At 35.2% G+C, this 17,572-nt stretch overlaps 1 protein-coding gene across 2 annotated transcripts in view; it reads left to right on the top strand.

Moving 5' to 3' along the window:
• Lim3 (Lim3 homeobox protein) overlaps positions 1 to 17,572 on the top strand; it is a 61,370-nt gene that overhangs the window by 12,251 nt on the left and 31,547 nt on the right. Inside the window, exon 2 of one of the 2 annotated variants that reach the window (XM_077398982.1) lies at positions 7,040 to 7,084. The exons of the other annotated variant lie outside the window; for it this stretch is intronic. Within the exon in view, the coding sequence (XP_077255108.1) occupies positions 7,040 to 7,084 (45 nt within the window). The remainder of the gene's footprint in view (positions 1 to 7,039; positions 7,085 to 17,572) is intronic. 2 annotated transcript variants of the gene reach the window in all.

Here is a 17,572-nt window from a genome sequence, read left to right as displayed (position 1 = left end):
TTATAATTACTGTGTGTTTTTAAAAAGTCTTAAAAATGTCGTTGCATTTAAATTGTTTAAACACATTATTTTCACACAGAAAGAACGGTACGTTTTGCTGAAGTATCTAAAAATTTAGCTAGATACAGTTTAAATACAATTTAGATACAGTTAAAAATAATTTTGTTGCGCCGCACCATCTGCAAAATAATTATGTAGAACACTCAAACTGATTGCTAAAATGTCCAAATTTTTTACAGCTTTATTATCATACTTCAGCGACCTACTATAATTATTTTGATGGTGCAACAAAATTATTTTCAGATTTGTAATCTAACTAAATTGTTAAATACTTCAGCAAAACCGTTCTTTCTGTGTATAAATAATATTTTTCTAAATACTGTACCGCACAATTGATGTGTTTTATTAAAAAACGCAGTGTGAATTAGAACACCTTAATGTTAGTTTCAATGAAGGAATTACGTCAAAAGATAAGAACTATTAGAGTATGTCATTCTGATTGTAAACAGGCAGAAGCAAGCGATTCTTGATAAGATTAAGAACTGTACTTCAACTAAAGCAACAAGAGTTATTTCAAACTAGAGCAACGAAGCATAAGTCTGCTTATAAACGTTCCATCGAAAAGAACAGCCGATTAAGCTATTAAATTGTTATCAACAATTGTTATGGGATTTATTTCTTGGCTTTACTTTCTTGATAATTATGTATAATCTTTATATTTAAATTGAATTTATTTGAACAACACACCGCAAAATTTATTTGAAAGTTACTTTGATATCTCTCAATTTTTTTTAACAGTTCTATAAAAGAAATTTTATTAAAGTAAATAGATAATTAACTAAGGATTTTTAAATTTTATTAATAAAATTAATCAAATAATAAATAAAAAAAAAGGCATTAAGAATGCAACGATCGATGCGTAAGTTACCGTGTCACATTCTCTAATTAATAATAAAATGCATAATTATACATCAATTTTAACTTTATTTTAAGCCATTTTCAACGATCCGATAACAAGTAAAATAAAGCAATCTCACGTTCTTCGTCGAGCCACAAATACTTTCACATTGAATGGCCTAAAAAGTGTATTTTGAATGAGATTCGAGTGAAATTTTGGCTAATGATTACAGCCCGAAGAATCCAAGAAACGTGAGAAGAAAACTCTGTAAAATATCGAATGGTAAAAGTCTTAAGAGGAGGTAGTCGACAGAATTGAGTTAATAGTTAATTCAAAAGACAGTCGTGATATAAAAATGTAAATATGGCTCAAAGTAAAACCGAAGCGTTCGATCGATGTACAATTATATATAATTATCGATGTATAATTATCTTATCGCTAATTAAAGAACGTTACACAGATAAATTTTATTAAGTTCGTTAATATACTGCAATAATCCACTCTGTATAACTTCATTGAATTAAAAAAGAATGTTTTTACATTATATGCGTACTGTAGTTTTCAATCGAGCTATGAACTAAAATTCTGCCAAAGTAAACTTCATTTAAAATTAAATAGAATATAAAGCTGCATGACCTGAATATATGAAAAATGCCTCGTATATCCAGAAAAAATTTAATCCTTTTCAGTTCTTTGTTTATTGTGGACATTTGTAATTTTTATTTTATTTCACGGCAGAATGCTTTGAGTTAATTACAGCTTCATTCACCTCGTTGTAACATAAAATAGAAACTTTAAGATAGTTTTCTCAATAAAAGGTACTGCATCTTTTTTATAGCAATGTACTAATTGTTAAAATGTCACTATTATTGATCATTAAAAATTAATTATTAAGTATTAATTATTTAAGAAATTGAATTTCCGGATGTGTATCGTTTCGGCGATGTACTCCGAATATAAGCGGTGTGTAATCCGAACCGTTACTGGGATTGAGTTAGCGTATATACGTGGGAACGCAGGCCCGATCGAGGCCTCGGGGTTGTTTTTCTTGGAGGCGTGCTCGCCGATCGCCTATCGCGGATAGGGTAAGTTTTTCCGTGAAGCGCTACACTACCGAAAGAGGAGAGAAATGGTGTTCACTTCTACGGCGCCACGTGACTCTTGCGGGACCAGAGAGTTCTCCTGTTTGTCGAGAACATAATCACATGCGTCTCTCTCTCTTTCTCTTCACAATGCATTGTTGGTTCCCTTCCCTGGTTGTTGCCACTGGGAGTTTACGCGATCGGAGATTAAGTGGTTCGTGATGGGAACTAAATGGCGTTTAGGCCGCGTTTATGTAACCTTACGATTATGTCGCCGGCACACGGCGGGATTGCGTGGACTCGAAAGGACACGAGTCTAAATGTTACACGTTTTCCGCCACGCATTTAATCCAGAAACATATTTAAATATAAACCACATAGGCATTTATTTGATTTAAATTATAGATACGTATATTTTCGGGGAGGAGACACAATTTTGAAACCATGAAGATGAAAGATAGCTTGAATAAAAAAATAATAATTTTCAATGAATACAGTAAAAAAATTAAGATATCGCAATTATCTCAATACTAATATTACAGATCCAGATGTGTAAAAATATATAACTACTAGAAAATTATATAATTTTATTAGTTCTGTCCCAATTTTATATATTTTATCAAATATTGTTTATTGTTTATCATTTAATCGCAAACTTTTCAACAATAGCGAAATTATACATACAACCCGGGATTAACTTTGATTAATCTATGCATGAATAAATCTTGATCGGTTGATATATAGATTGATTTGAAAGTATTATAATAGATTTTTGATAGACAATACATTATATACATTATATATAATACATTATGTTTAAAAAAAATTCTAAATTAATTTAGATATCTTTGCTACAAAAGTGCGAAAGTTGAAACTTCTATTTTTCCAATGTTTTTCTATATAGCCGCAAGAAACAAAAATTTTCTAAAAAGAAACCATTAGCTTTGTGCTTAACTCTTAAATTGAGAGAAAACTCTTCTACGCAGAGAACTCTCATTAATTTTATCTTCCGTATATATAGGTATTTTCTTTATTTTTGACAACTTGATGTCGAGTGTGCTTACATGAAATTTGCGGAAAAGAAAGAAAATGTGACGTTACGGATTTACAAAAAATCAACAAATTACTTTTACATTTTTTTTAAGTTGATGGCAATCTGACATCAAAATATTAATTATTGTTAAGAATAAGTGAAACTTTAACCTTTAACTGGTAAGTAATTTTTAACAATAAGTAACTAGAGATGTCATCTTCAATTCAATTGGTTCATTATAACCTAATAAAATTTGTGTGAATTTTTATATTTTTTTTTCCACTCAAATTGCGCGCAGATTATTTGTCGGCCTTAAAACACAGTTATTTATTGAAACAATAACTTTTACATACTTATACATCAATAATCCAATTAATTGTTCTTGTTAATCGCTCGTTTTGAAGTTTGATCGAAACGGCGAACACGCTTGAAATCTGCATACATTTTTAATGGTCAATAAACGTGATTTTACCATATGAACAGACAACAAAGAAACTGAAAAAAAGAACTGAGGAAGTAGAGCTTAAATGCATGAATACTTTTACACGGATCTATATTCCATCTATGACATATTGCGAGTCTGATTAACAAAAATGTGATTATCGGTACTTTTCGAGAATTGATATTATCAGACGACTTTAAACTCGCGCGTGAAGTTTTAGATTTATAAATTGATAATATTCAGATAACTGAATATATTATTGATATATACATAAAAATCATAAATAAAACAGGACACTATAAAAGCTATATAAAGGTCATCAAATCATTATATAATTAAACCGATATAAATTTTTAATATAAAAGAGAAATTATTTGCGATATGGAAAATGCGTTTTAAAATATTATTTTTGCTGCAATTTATATGCAAATTACTGTTCTCTTGTTTCATTGAAAAATCCAAATTGATGTATTTGTCAGAATTCGTTACAATAATATTATAATAATTACTAACAAAGAAAAATCTTGTGTAATTTTTTAGCGGAATATTTTATTTCGCAATATCGTTATTTTGTTTGATTTTTCAAATATTTTTTTAACGATCAAATATTTATTCTCTATTTGTAATTAATCAGAATCAACGTAAATTACACAATACGCATACAAAGAAATACAATTATCGTATAAAGCACAATATGATTAATTTTGCATGCGTGAAAATCACTTGACAAAATATTTTTATACGCATATGATTCGAACCATGATATGATAAGGATTATCATGCGTACATGCATAAGTAATCTAATAATTCGCGTTTAAAAGAGTGGCGAATCGCAATATCGCGTCGCACGAAATATATGTTTAGAACTCGCTCGTAATAGCGGCGAGTAAATTATGTATTGCCCTGCCATGAGAAAAGTGCAGGCAAGTTAAAATGTTAGTGACGCACACAATGTTCTATAAAAAAAGTTATGGCGCCTACAACGCCGAGATACGCAAACGGCGTTCACGCATTCAGTGTCGACGCGCACCCAAATCTCCAACAGTCCCAGAATACTAACGGTAAACCGACTTTTCTGAGAATTTTATAGAGTATTTTTTTATGTAATCCGTGCGACAAGAAGCAAAGAGATACTTCAATTAACAAGCATAAAATAATTTTAACTTAAATTGATCTGTAAAAGCTTGTTAGCAAATTTAATTAAATCCAAAATTTTGTTATTGCTATTATTTTATTGTTAAGGGGCCTTTTCATGCTGACGCTCGACGCTTGATTTAGGGCGTCAAAACTGGTCACGTGACCAACTTCATCGGTAAGAAGGCGAAATAGCATCAAATATGCGAGCGTCGAAACAAGCAATTGACTGAAACGAGCGTCAAGCGTCAAAGCTGAACACAGTTGAGCTTTTGCCATTTGACGCTGGAATTAAAAAGACTGTTACGTGACCTATCACGTGATCAAGTTTGACGCCCAAATCGAGCGTCGAGCGTCAGCATGAAAAGGCATTTTAAACAGTAGCAACTACATCGTGGCACCATCCGTTTTTCTTCTTTTTGTTTTAAACTTGGTTGTATATTGATAGTAGTCCAGTCACTATGTACATTTAAAAAAGACATAATTCTGACCCAGGATTTTTCTTTTGGGGGGTGTTGGGGGGCTCAAGAAAAGCTTAATCTCAAGTTTTCGACCTCTGTTTCCCGCTTGCTTTTTTTACGGGAGTAAAAAATGTGAAAAAATGGTTTTTTCGCGATAACTCGGTTTCTAATAAAGTTACAAGGTCGAATCGGATCTCATTTTAAAGCTTTTTTTACGCTCTACAAATTATGTCGTATGACATTTTTACGTACGATCGATTGTTTTTGAGGCATCGAACAAGAAAGGGAAATAAAAAAGTATGATATTTAGTTTTTTTCTTTTTACTCATTATTGTCGTCCGAAATTGCAAAAATGCTTCAAATAAAACTTGTAGAGCGTAAAAAAACCTACAATATTCATTTGTTATTCATTTCATTTAGTTGGAAATTACGCCTTGTAGAGCGCCTCAAAGTGGAGAGTCGTCGCCATCGCGTCAGCGGCGCGTTGGTTACGTCGATACGCGGCACCGAACGCTTTCGCTAAGATTTCCGATTTCATTGACGCAAAAAAGTTTTTTTTCTATTTTATCATTTTTCGCACACGAATCTGTATAAACGCTTCAAATAAAACTTGCACAGCAATAAAAATCGTAAAATGTTCTTATTTATTACTTTAATTTCGTTGAAAATTCCATATCGCACTACGCCTGCAAATAAATCTTGCAAAGCCTGAAATTATTATATTTTGAAACCGTCAAGTTTTCTTAAGGGAATCAAACACGTATTTGCCATTGCAGATAGTTGTTTTAAAACAAAAATTACACTTACCGTTTCATTGAAGAATACATGAAAGCGTGCAGTTTTATATCTAAGTGACAATATTCTTGTTCATTAATAAATAACAAGTTATTCATGTCTTGACACTGTTCTTCTCTTGATGTTGATGGTGATTCGCCATTGCCACTTCGCCGAGAAGCCAACGAAGCTAATCTTTTATTCGAATACGTTTTGTAACACGCCCCGTGTACAGCAACTTCGGTCAATGTCTGCAACTTTCGATGATATTCCGCATCTACTCTTTGCTCGCTCGCCAATAAAAGAGATTTAATACCTCTCGATTTCACCACTTGAACGTCTGTTATCAAAGGTTTTTCACATATAAAACAATCCGAGTCACTCATTGTTGTTCACTAAAAACTGCACTGATAAAATGTCCAAAAACTGCATTAACAAAATGTCCACAAAATTCTCGTTTCGAAAAGCATCCGCTCGCTGCGATATACAGAAAACGACTGGCAAATGCAATAAAAAGGACCGGCGCCGCGGCGAGCAGATGTTTACTATATATAGTAAACATTTGCTAGTATGTTTACTTTATATAAAACCATGAAGAAAACAATGAAGTCTGAAAGCGTTCGGTGCCGCGTATCGACGTAACCAACGCGCCGCTGACGCGATGGCGACGACTCTCCACTTTGAGGCGCTCTACAAGGCGTAATTNNCAACTAAANNNAANGAATAACAAATGAATATTGTAGGTTTTTTTACGCTCTACAAGTTTTATTTGAAGCATTTTTGCAATTTCGGACGACAATAATGAGTAAAAAGAAAAAAACTAAATATCATACTTTTTTATTTCCCTTTCTTGTTCGATGCCTCAAAAACAATCGATCGTACGTAAAAATGTCATACGACATAATTTGTAGAGCGTAAAAAAAGCTTTAAAATGAGATCCGATTCGACCTTGTAACTTTATTAGAAACCGAGTTATCGCGAAAAAACCATTTTTTCACATTTTTTACTCCCGTAAAAAAAGCAAGCGGGAAACAGAGGTCGAAAACTTGAGATTAAGCTTTTCTTGAGCCCCCCAACACCCCCCAAAAGAAAAATCCTGGGTCAGAATTATGTCTTTTATAATCCGTTTTTTTGTACATAGTGACTGGACTATAGGGGAAACTTATTTTTAATTTAGCCCTTCAATTTGTTTACATTTTTTTTCTTTTGTTTTAGAACGGAGGGTCAAAACGCCAAGCCGTTTTACTATCAAGGAAGAATGTGAGTGCTTTTTTTTTAGTTGACACTTTTATGTTATTTTCTACGATAAGTATTTCTTAGGAGCATCTTTAAAATTTAAATTAGGTATTGAACTGTTATTTTAATTTATTGTTAAACCTTAACGCTATATAAATGCTAAAAGATTGAGCTGGCGCCAAGTGTCTCACGCTTTTGTCTTGTCAGAAATACAAGTATCCATCTTGCGTCAAAATTTGAATCTAACTAAAATTATATCGCTTCCACTTAAATACCGAAGATAGTTCTTTACTGGGAAAAGGAATAAAAATGGACGTTAAAAATTGGGTGGAACATAAACTATGTAGGGGAAAGCTAAGAGTGTGTCAATTTGCAAACGAGAAAGCCCGAAATGATGGTATCAATCCTTGAAGTAGTCCGTCGCGAAAAGGGTCACGAAACACACAGCGCGAGACACACTCGACTCTGTCCCATATGTTATCCAGAACACGTTCAACTTCGATCTATGTAAAGTGTCGACAGTTGGTCACGGGATAGTATTGTCGATTAGAAGTTACATCTCGAGAGCTTTATTGTCGATAAAGCCGTCGTCCACTTGAAAACATAATACTCGCTCGGAATGCGGGCGATCGTAACGCGTTTTTACTTTGAGACATACCATACGCATATAAAAATATGGGTGCATTGCAGAAGGGACGCTTTATTTCCGATAGTTCGTAATTTGAGGAGCATCGCTGCCCGGTCATTTTTGTTAAGAGGAGGAATCCGTCGCGAGATTGAAGAGAAGCGAACTCCGTTCTTTGTACGAAGATAGAGAAAAAGTAACACAACACAGTCACCGCTCACGATGTAATCCTTCATCCTGCGAAGCAACACGCGCGTGTCACCCCCTCCGGCGTACAGGGTGGTACATATTCATCGGAGGCACATGGCGCGACGCGCGAGCGGGGCACCAGTTGTTGCGGCACGTTCCTGACACGTGCGAGCACGTGGCACGTACTGACGAGTGGATTGTTCATTCCGACGTCTCTCGTGTGCGCCGATGTACGAGGATCGCCTTCCCGCTGGGTTTGTTGCCGATTTTCGTGGGCCGCCCGTTAATTGGGAATAATCGTTTAGATGGCTTCGCGGCAGACTTTATAGTTTGCTCGAACGCGAGGGACCTTCTCTGTGGGAGGGGAGGAAAGGAAAAGAACTCTCTGATTATATAAAAATGCATGATTTTTATCATTTTGTTTCAAATATGTCTGTTGCCTCTTTTCTATCATAAAATTTGTCCGTGCGGCGCGTTTTGAGAAATAACAAAGAAAAAACGAAGAAAAGCTTCTTTGGTCAGAAACAAATAAAAAATAGATCAAGAATATAAATAATTATAATTTGAAAACTAAAGTAACGAAAGTTAAAATTAAAAAGGCCGTAGAAAAATAACGTATTTGAAGTAGTTGCAACAAAAAAGCTCATTAAAACACGCGTGAATTACGAATTCACGTATATACGACGAAAAAAAGTCGCTTTGTGTCGCGCCAAGTTATATATACCTTGAGTTACGTAGAGAGTCAGTATAAAAGTGCTTACGTCGAATCGATAATGCGTGCTGGTGTTCACGGCTCCATTAGGATAATTGTACGCTCGCACCGTTTCTCTTCTCGATCTATAGCTATCTGTCTATCTATCTATCTATCTCTGCGTCTCTAGTCCCCCATAGTCGACTTTCTTCAGCAACCTCATTGCTACCTCCCTTCCCGGCGATGCGTAAGAGGATGATGTCCACGATAACATTGTGGAAGATCAGAAAATCATTAGGGAACGATATATCATTAAAACGTGAGATGGAAACTTGTCGAACGCATTAATGAGAGTCATGAACGCAGAGACAAAGCAGACCAAAGCAGAATCTATATTGTTAAAAATAATTACATAATTATTACACTAGAATCTATAGCGTTATAGAAAAATCAAATCTTTTTAAAATCAACTTTTAGCAAGAAAATCCAAAAATTTGTAAACTCGTGGCTTCTCCTGACTTAATGCATTTTCTTTTTTCTCATTTATCGGAAAATATCTATTTTTTGAAATGTAGATTACACTTGAGAAAGCATCGAGCATAACAATTCCTGACGGTTTATCTGCGCGTAATCGAAAGTGATCATTCGTAAACGATGCCGTAGCAAAACCGTGATCGATCACGGTCATTGCTTCGCAGTTTTGTCAAACGGGCTATTGTAGACGAAATAGTTGCGCCCGGAACACAATACTTGACGCGGCACTCCTACGCTCACCCAGAGAGAGAGAGAGAGAGAGAGAGAGAGAGAGAAAGAGAGAGATCCCACACGATCGTCCGTGGCACGCATTGCAAATCACGCGTAGATTTATGGCGGCACTAAATCGAAGCATTTCGTAGCCCAGTTCCCATGCTCTCGTCACGTAATCGTCCGTGAAAATGTCCGCTTATCCGCGTAAGTGAAATAAGCCGCCGGTATAACGGCGAGTGTGTCAACGTGAAGGAGTGCCGGCTATCGCACGGCCATATCGTAACATAATTCTCCTATTAAAAAATTATCGTTTAAAAATGAAGAGACGTCGACATTTTTAACACGCCATGCATTTATAAGAATATGTATTACAATCAATTAAAATAAATGCAAGAACTGTAAAATTTAGTTAATTTTTATATCTATTAACACTAGAACTACCAAGGATGACCCGTTTGACAATTTTAAATAATTTATTACTTATATTTTTTATAAATATCTTAATTTCTGAAAATTTTCCTGACTTTTATTAAAATTACACAGATAATTAGTTTTATTAATTTGTTTTGTCTTTTTCTCTTTTCTTTTCTCATCAGATTTCTTCTTAAGGGGGGTATGTAATAATTTTTTTATATCAAAACGAACATTGTGTTTCAATTGTTGTCCAGCGTTAATTGTTCACCAGCGTTATCGCATACGTTCGTTTCTCATGGCATGGGCCTCTGCACCTCGAAAACGTTGTTGATTATTATTTAGGCGGAAAAGGAACCGCCCATGCTTTTACCGCGAAGTGAATAGACCATAGAGGAGGCGTTAAATACGACAAAACCATGACATCCGGTATATGCACGAGTCGACACGTGACCTTCTCAATGCTCTTACGCCAAGTGCTCGTCGAGGCAGCTCGAGCACTATTCAGAACATCGTTACCACGTGTAACGTGTATTATTCGCACTTTTTTTCGCCTTGGTCGATAATGCATAAACGTGCAGCTCCTCGATTTACGGTATTCCCAGTGTGTTCGAACATAATGTATAAATATGATATATATATACACACACATATAAAGCTAAATATATAATATATAATGAATGTACAGTTTCAGTATATTGTAATAAAATATATATACGTGCCATAAATATAAATACTACAATTATGATAATGAATGTCGATAATGGGTAAAATTTTAGATTTATTAAATCTCATATTTTTTAACTAAAAGTTCCAGCTTTGATTGAAATATCACAAATAAAATTTTTGAAGAGTTTTGCATTTTTATAACATTACAATGATATGTACAATGTTATGATTACATTAAATACAAAATTTATATTCTTTCGACATTAATACATAATAACATTTAATATTCTGGCCAATTTACATGCATACACAATGAACATTAATTTCGTAATTTTCGTCAGATAATTTATAATTTCTATACAGTTCGTAGACGAGATGCGTATATCGTTATACCCGTCAATCGATGCATAACAATATGATGAAAATAACCCGCAGATATTCAGAATTCGAGCACTGCCCGCATACCTCAATTAGAGCAATAAACGAACTCTGCGCGTACATCATTTGCGATCACCGCGTAGACTTATCATGGAGTTCAACGTCTCGTTATCCATAAATTCATATTAAAAACTATCAGAACACGTTAGAAAGATCGACGTATAATTGATATTAGATAAACGATGATTTATGAGTGGCTATATTTTGAAAATTAACATGACGAATGCATTTCTGCATTATTAATAAAAATACTGACATGATACAAGTATAAGAAATCATTTTGTGTCATTTTGTACAAAATAAAAATAAAAATTTAAAACATTTTAATTTCAAAACGTAAACTTTTGAATTATTTTTTAATTTAATAAGATAAGACATAAATTAATGGATAATATTTCAAACGCAAAGCTCAAAGATGTTTTTATACTTATATACTTTATAACTTTGTAATTTTTAAAGCATTATTTGAATTGAACAATAGCGAATAATACTTTATAATATTTTCGACATTCTATTTGCGTTTGTCAATTACATAGTGAGACGAGAATGAATAATAATCATCGCGCTCTTTCCCGGTCTCGCCTGCTCGTCATGGACGAGCAATCATCGCTCCTGTCATCGGGTCTAGGTGGAAGTCAACGCGTCACAGAGGAAATCTGTGAAGAAGAAAAACATATCGTCCCCTAATAGCCCTCATTGACAACCATAGCAAAGACGCGGCACGGTTTTGGGGTAGCGCCCTGTTTTCATTTCAATTTCTACCCCTTAGTGCCAACCCCCCGTCAGAGGCCAGATGGTGTACGATGCGGTTCTCTCTCTCTCTCTCTCTTTCTTTATCCTTCCCTCTCTCTCTCTCTCTCTCTCTCTCTCCCTCTCTTTTTCTCTATCTCTATCTGGCCTTACATATCCTATGTGCTTGTTCATGCCTCCCTCATTCCTTCCCCCCTCTTCCTCCTTCTCTTCCACCTTTTCCTTCTCCTCCGTCATCGCTCTAGCTGACTATGAGAGATCGCTATGATTGAACATGTCAATGTTTGGTTTGGCTTATACCAGCCTGTAACGCGGTTAAACTCACCGGCTCGCTTTCGAGGGTGTGTGACAGTCTTGATCTACCTTGCATCCTTTGTGGTTTTCGTCATGCGAAAATCACGTATTACGGATTTTTAGCACTTACGCGAGTTTTTCCTCATATTTTTCATTACAATATATAATTTTACCTTGTTTGCATAAAACGATTGTCTGCACTATTGTTCGGGAAACCAGCTATACTATATGTTTCTCGTCTCTGATTAAATTTTTAAACTTTTGCTTTCATTTTATACCTATTTATCATATATACACCAGTTCTTCTTCTCTTTAAATTACAGATATTTTTTTGCAAAACTTTAATTTAAAAAAATGCCTATTAATAATTTATTTTTAATTTAAATATTTTTTAAACTTTTTAACATTCGGCGGAAGAAAGTTATAGTTTCGGGCTACGATAAGTTTGCCCAAATTCGCCACCGCCAAGGACTCCTCGGGGGGTGAACACGGCGCGAGTCCCCTCCAATCCGGTTTCACGTCGTCTCGCGGCGGTGAGACGGGAAAACAAACCACGGGTATCGTAAGGGTGAAGTGTTTAAATTTAGACGAATGAAATAATAAGATCAAACGGTAAACAGCCACGGATGAAAGGTACCGCGTGCAAACAGAAGCTCCGCGAACTGGTGAGGGTGCATGGCAGTGCTCGAGGAGCGTACAAGCGCTTTCTGAAAATACATATCGCGATTCTCTCCGGGGAGTGCCGCGGTGCTTCATATATCGATTGCGGAGGCAAAGGCTTTTCTCTTTCTCTCCCCTTTCCCTCTCTCTCTCTCTCTCTCTCTCTCTCTCTCTCTCTCTCTCTCTCTCTTTCTCTCTCTCTTTCTCTCTGCGGTCGCAGAATGGAGAGCTTTGGTAAACACAACAGCAAAAGCGACGCGCTAAATAATATTCGAGCCGGCCAGCGGGAATAAAATTTCATAACGTCCCTTTCCGCCGCGGGCGCGGTAGAGGCGCTTTACCGATTTATATAACAGTCGAATAAAACATAAATTTTTTATACAAACGATATATATACGCTCGTGTACAATTGACGTGCAGTTAAATTCGTTTAATAAACGTTTATTTTAAAAAACGTTTCAATAACATTCGATAACATATCAATTAAATTAATTTCCCTGGTGGGAAATGGCCATTACAATAACGTCTCGCTATAATTTCATATATTTATAACACGCACGGTGATGCTTTGAACGTAAATGAAAGCTGTATGTTGTCAGTAAAACGGAAAATAAGTTTGATTGTATATATAGAGAGAATATATGCAAGATAGAGAATATATATCTATATTATCTATCTATCACAGAGAATATATATCTAAAATGGCAAGATAATTGCAAAATAACACTAACAAAAATTACAAGATTTTTTAAAAAAATTAAGTAAACCCTTTTAAATATATAAATATATAGTAAAAACTTTATAAAAATATTTTTAGGTTTTTAAATATCATTAATTACACAGGATAAGTTATATAAAATGTAACAATCTGTTTTCTGGAAAAATATCAGAGATAGCAAATTTTAGAGATAACAAAATTCTCTTTACGATTTATTAAGATATCCTTGATAAACCCCTTAAAAGATAATTTCAAGAGTTTATTAACAAGCCTATATATTGTGTCCAAAAATAGAAACTTTATTCAATAATTCATATCAAATCCGTCTAATTAACTCGTTAGAATTCGCCGACGTAACGTATGGGAAATCGGCTAGGTAGATCCTATAGGCTTCATGGACGGCAGACACAGCGAAAAAATCACGCGGGAAGATTCGGCGCCGCCGTTGAAAGTCATCCCGTTAATTACCGAGGAAGAGGCCGACAAATCATCGCGGAGCCGACCGCAAACCCCATAATTGCGGGCCTTATGGTTTCGCTTCGCGCCGCGCCGGTGGCACGAGCCATCGCTTCCGCAGCTGACCCGGCCAGTCAGTCGGCTGGTCTATATCGGGAACGCAATATCCCGGAACACCCGCGGACCGTGGAAGCCATAATATGGAGCAACGCCCGTCCGGGCGCTCCACGGAACGGAGTGATTCACCAAAATGCACGACAGATGCGCGATCATTGAAAGATAGCTGGCCGGCGCGCCGCGGTAGCGCTGCATGGCCTCGGAAGTAGCCCGATAACTTCTGGAAGCCTGCACGAGGACGTCGCGCTTGTATATATGTTTTTACGCAGGGCGATCCTCGTGCTCGTTGATGCTCGTTAACCCCGCACGGTGAGTCCAGCATGTCGCGCTGCTATACCTGAAGGGGTGTGTATGTTTGCGTGAGGAAAAGAGATAAAAGAGAACGATAAAAGTGGGTTACGCCTTTTCATTAGAAATTATAAGATTAAATTGTGAAATATTTTAGTAACACACACTATAAAATGTACAGATATAAGATGTTAAAAGATATAAATGCGAATAATACTATTAAGTTAATGCGCTCATTATTCATCATAATTATTTTTTATATATAACTCTCTTTTGCTATACAATTAAAACTTAATAACGTGATCTTTATTTATACATCTAGAAGTTTCATTAACAAACTGAACGCCATTTGCATACGTTAAATATATAAGACTTTATTTTTTAATGTCTTTTACATTAATTTAGCAATTATAAAGTCTTATCTTGATTTAAAATTAGAAAAACAAAATTAAATTAAATTAACATTTTTTCCGCGTCGGCTAATTACAATCCTAAATTTTTGACTGCAGTTAATTTAGGATAAAACTAACTTCTGTTCTCTCTCTCTTCCGCACTTATTCTTATAAGAAATCATTGGTTTTTTTTTGTTTTTTTTTTAGTTGTATCGCTAGTCAGCAAACTATATTATATATGTATATTTGTATAGAATATATGTACATACACCCCGTGCTGGTCGCATGCGTCGTGTGTGTGATAGTGTTTGTAAATTAAAAATAAGGGAATCGCGCACATAATCATACGTGACAAGTGACGGTTCCGTGGAGAGAGAAAAAGAGAAAGAAAGAAACACAAAAAGAAAGAGAGCGAAGTCAGATCCCTGGCTTTTCGATGGGGGCTATCCCGAGGGGGAGACTTACCCCTGTCGTATTCACGGTACACCCACGCACAATGAATGTCCCTAATAGGTACACGCAGCCCCTGATTAGAATCTAGGAAGCTCCGTTTTGCACGGGGAGACGCCGCTGACTTTTACAGATGGACGAGCATGTTCGCCCGAATGCCGAACTCAAATGCCGCCTTTGTTCCATCGCGAAGAACGGATCCCGCACGGAGTGATTAAATCCGGCTCGCTGCGCGGAAAGCCCTAAATCAGTCAGTCTATAATACCTATAAGTTTAAGAAAATAGAACGTAATTCATCCGCTCAGGAGCGTTGATACTGATTGTGAGACTGCATCACGGTAATTAAAATTTGTTCGAAGAATCGTGCAATATCAACATAATGCAAGATAATATCTATAAGCAGACGATAATTAAAACTATCCAACCTTACGTGATTATTTAATTAAGTAATAATATTGTCGTGACGCCGCGCCCGACTGATTGCAACGTACTTTTGATCTATGACCACTTATTGGACGGAGAAACAAATACAATTTAAGGTTGGATTTTTTGTGATCAATAAACTCTTAATCCTTTGTGCAATAATTTTTCATCGAATATATTCTCTACTTTTCAATTAAATATTATACGTGCAATATATGCACCGCATGCATTATGTGGACTCTTATTTGACGGTAACTTCGAACTCAGAATTTTAAATTAATCAGCGAGTTATAGTTGACGGGTTAAAAAAAATAAGTGCGCAATACTAGATATATTTTAATTAAAATACGCGTAAAGATTTAACAATTGCACGGAAGCATTTTAATTGTATATATTTTGTAATTTCTGTCTATATATCTTTCGCGTTTAATAAAAGTGTCGCGTACAAATCCAATTCGTGAAATAGACATCGCGATATCATTACAAATAATTAATTAATAAATTAAATAAATGAGCCAACTCTTGCCAAATCGTAATTGTACTTTGGCACTTATTGCATGCACTGACAGCAGTGTTCCAATTAGTTACGAAACGAGAATAAGTAGCGCGCTGCCTGCCGGTTTGTGTCGTGTCATCTAACTGACAATGAGTGCAATGCCCTTTTAAACAATTTTTTCGACAAAAAAACAAACACAAAACCAGCTTCGTACTTTTGCGATCAAGAAACTTCCAACACTTTGTAAAATAATTAGATCGAATTACGAATGCAACTTTTGCAGTATTTTATATGAGCATATAATTTCACAATTCGTATGCTATTCTACAACTTAAAATTATGGTCAATAGATTATGTTTATGTCATTAATCACAAGTTTAAAGTGCTAGATAAAATTTGTTTTAATCATAGTATTTACAAGGAATTAACTCGTAATCATAAATAAATACAAAATGTAGTCTCTATTGAAATTATTCTTAGCGTAGCAGTGACAGATGTATCTTAGCATGGAAACATAACTCTTGCATATGTATACTAATAGTTACTAACAACTTACCCATTTAAAAAAATAAAATTAGCTTAATTATTAACAAAATTAAAAATAATTATAAAGTCAGATATAGTGTGGTGGCCGCATGCGCCCCTAAATATATAAACAAATTCGACAACAAAAGACCATGGAACACGCCGGCGTGTTTGTTCCATGGTTTTAATGTAGACAATCTTATTCAATACCTGCAGGAAACGTTTCAATGCTTTTTTTTATGACGCCGATATATTGCTGTTCCAAAGCTACAGGACGAAAACTGTTGTCGAAATAAAACAGTCCCGTTTCCGGTTTAATGCGTAAAAACGCTGCAACATCTTGACAATTGCGGGTAATGTGGCCGACAAGACGCACATCTTTTTTAGTAGTTTCGATGTTTCGTATCGTTCTTGCCACCAGCGCCTCTAGGACAGGACCTCTCTCGTCGTGCAATAAAGTGAATCTCATCAATAAATCAATCGTACTAATGACGTGAAAGTTTTCTCGCCACTCTTTCTCGTTATAATATCCCATTTTTCCGCGGTGCACACTATCACCTGAGTAGCGGCAATTTGCGAGTATTTGCGGGTATTTTAATAATATTACATACACATTTGAAAAATATTATACAAACAAATATTTTTCAAATGTTACTCCGACATTTATTTCAGTTCAATGGAACAGTTCAAAATTCCTTGTAATTTGGACTTACAATTAGAAATAATGTATGGTAGTATATTAATTTTCTGTTGTTATATAATGTGTTATAATATTTTTGCTTTTTCATAGAGGAAACTTTGTTTTTGTGAAAAATTGTTTTCCAGTTTTCTATGCCAATGTGTTCGGAAATGTACTAAAACGTCGAAAAATCACGTGTTTATAAAATGTATGTCCGTGCGTATGTACGGATTTGATATCTTGGTTGCAATGCTGTAACTTTCTCAAATTTTGAGATATCGGGCTATTTCTAATTCTGTTATATTCTTTAGTTCTACCCCTATTTAATATATAATTTTTTAATTAAGATTTGGTTAATTAGACCCAGCTTTATATGCGATCAAAGGTTCATATGCGAAGTCCATATATGATGGACTATATGTAGCCTGAACTCCCAAAGCCAACATCGATTTGACATTGCGTCGATTGCAAAACCCTTATGCTAATAAGCTTTA

This window comes from Temnothorax americanus, unplaced genomic scaffold (genome assembly GCF_048541705.1).
Source record: "Temnothorax americanus isolate GAGA-0224 unplaced genomic scaffold, ASM4854170v1 Scaffold12, whole genome shotgun sequence".
NCBI lineage: Eukaryota > Metazoa > Arthropoda > Insecta > Hymenoptera > Formicidae > Temnothorax > Temnothorax americanus.
This window is presented reverse-complemented; position numbering and strand designations above follow the sequence as displayed.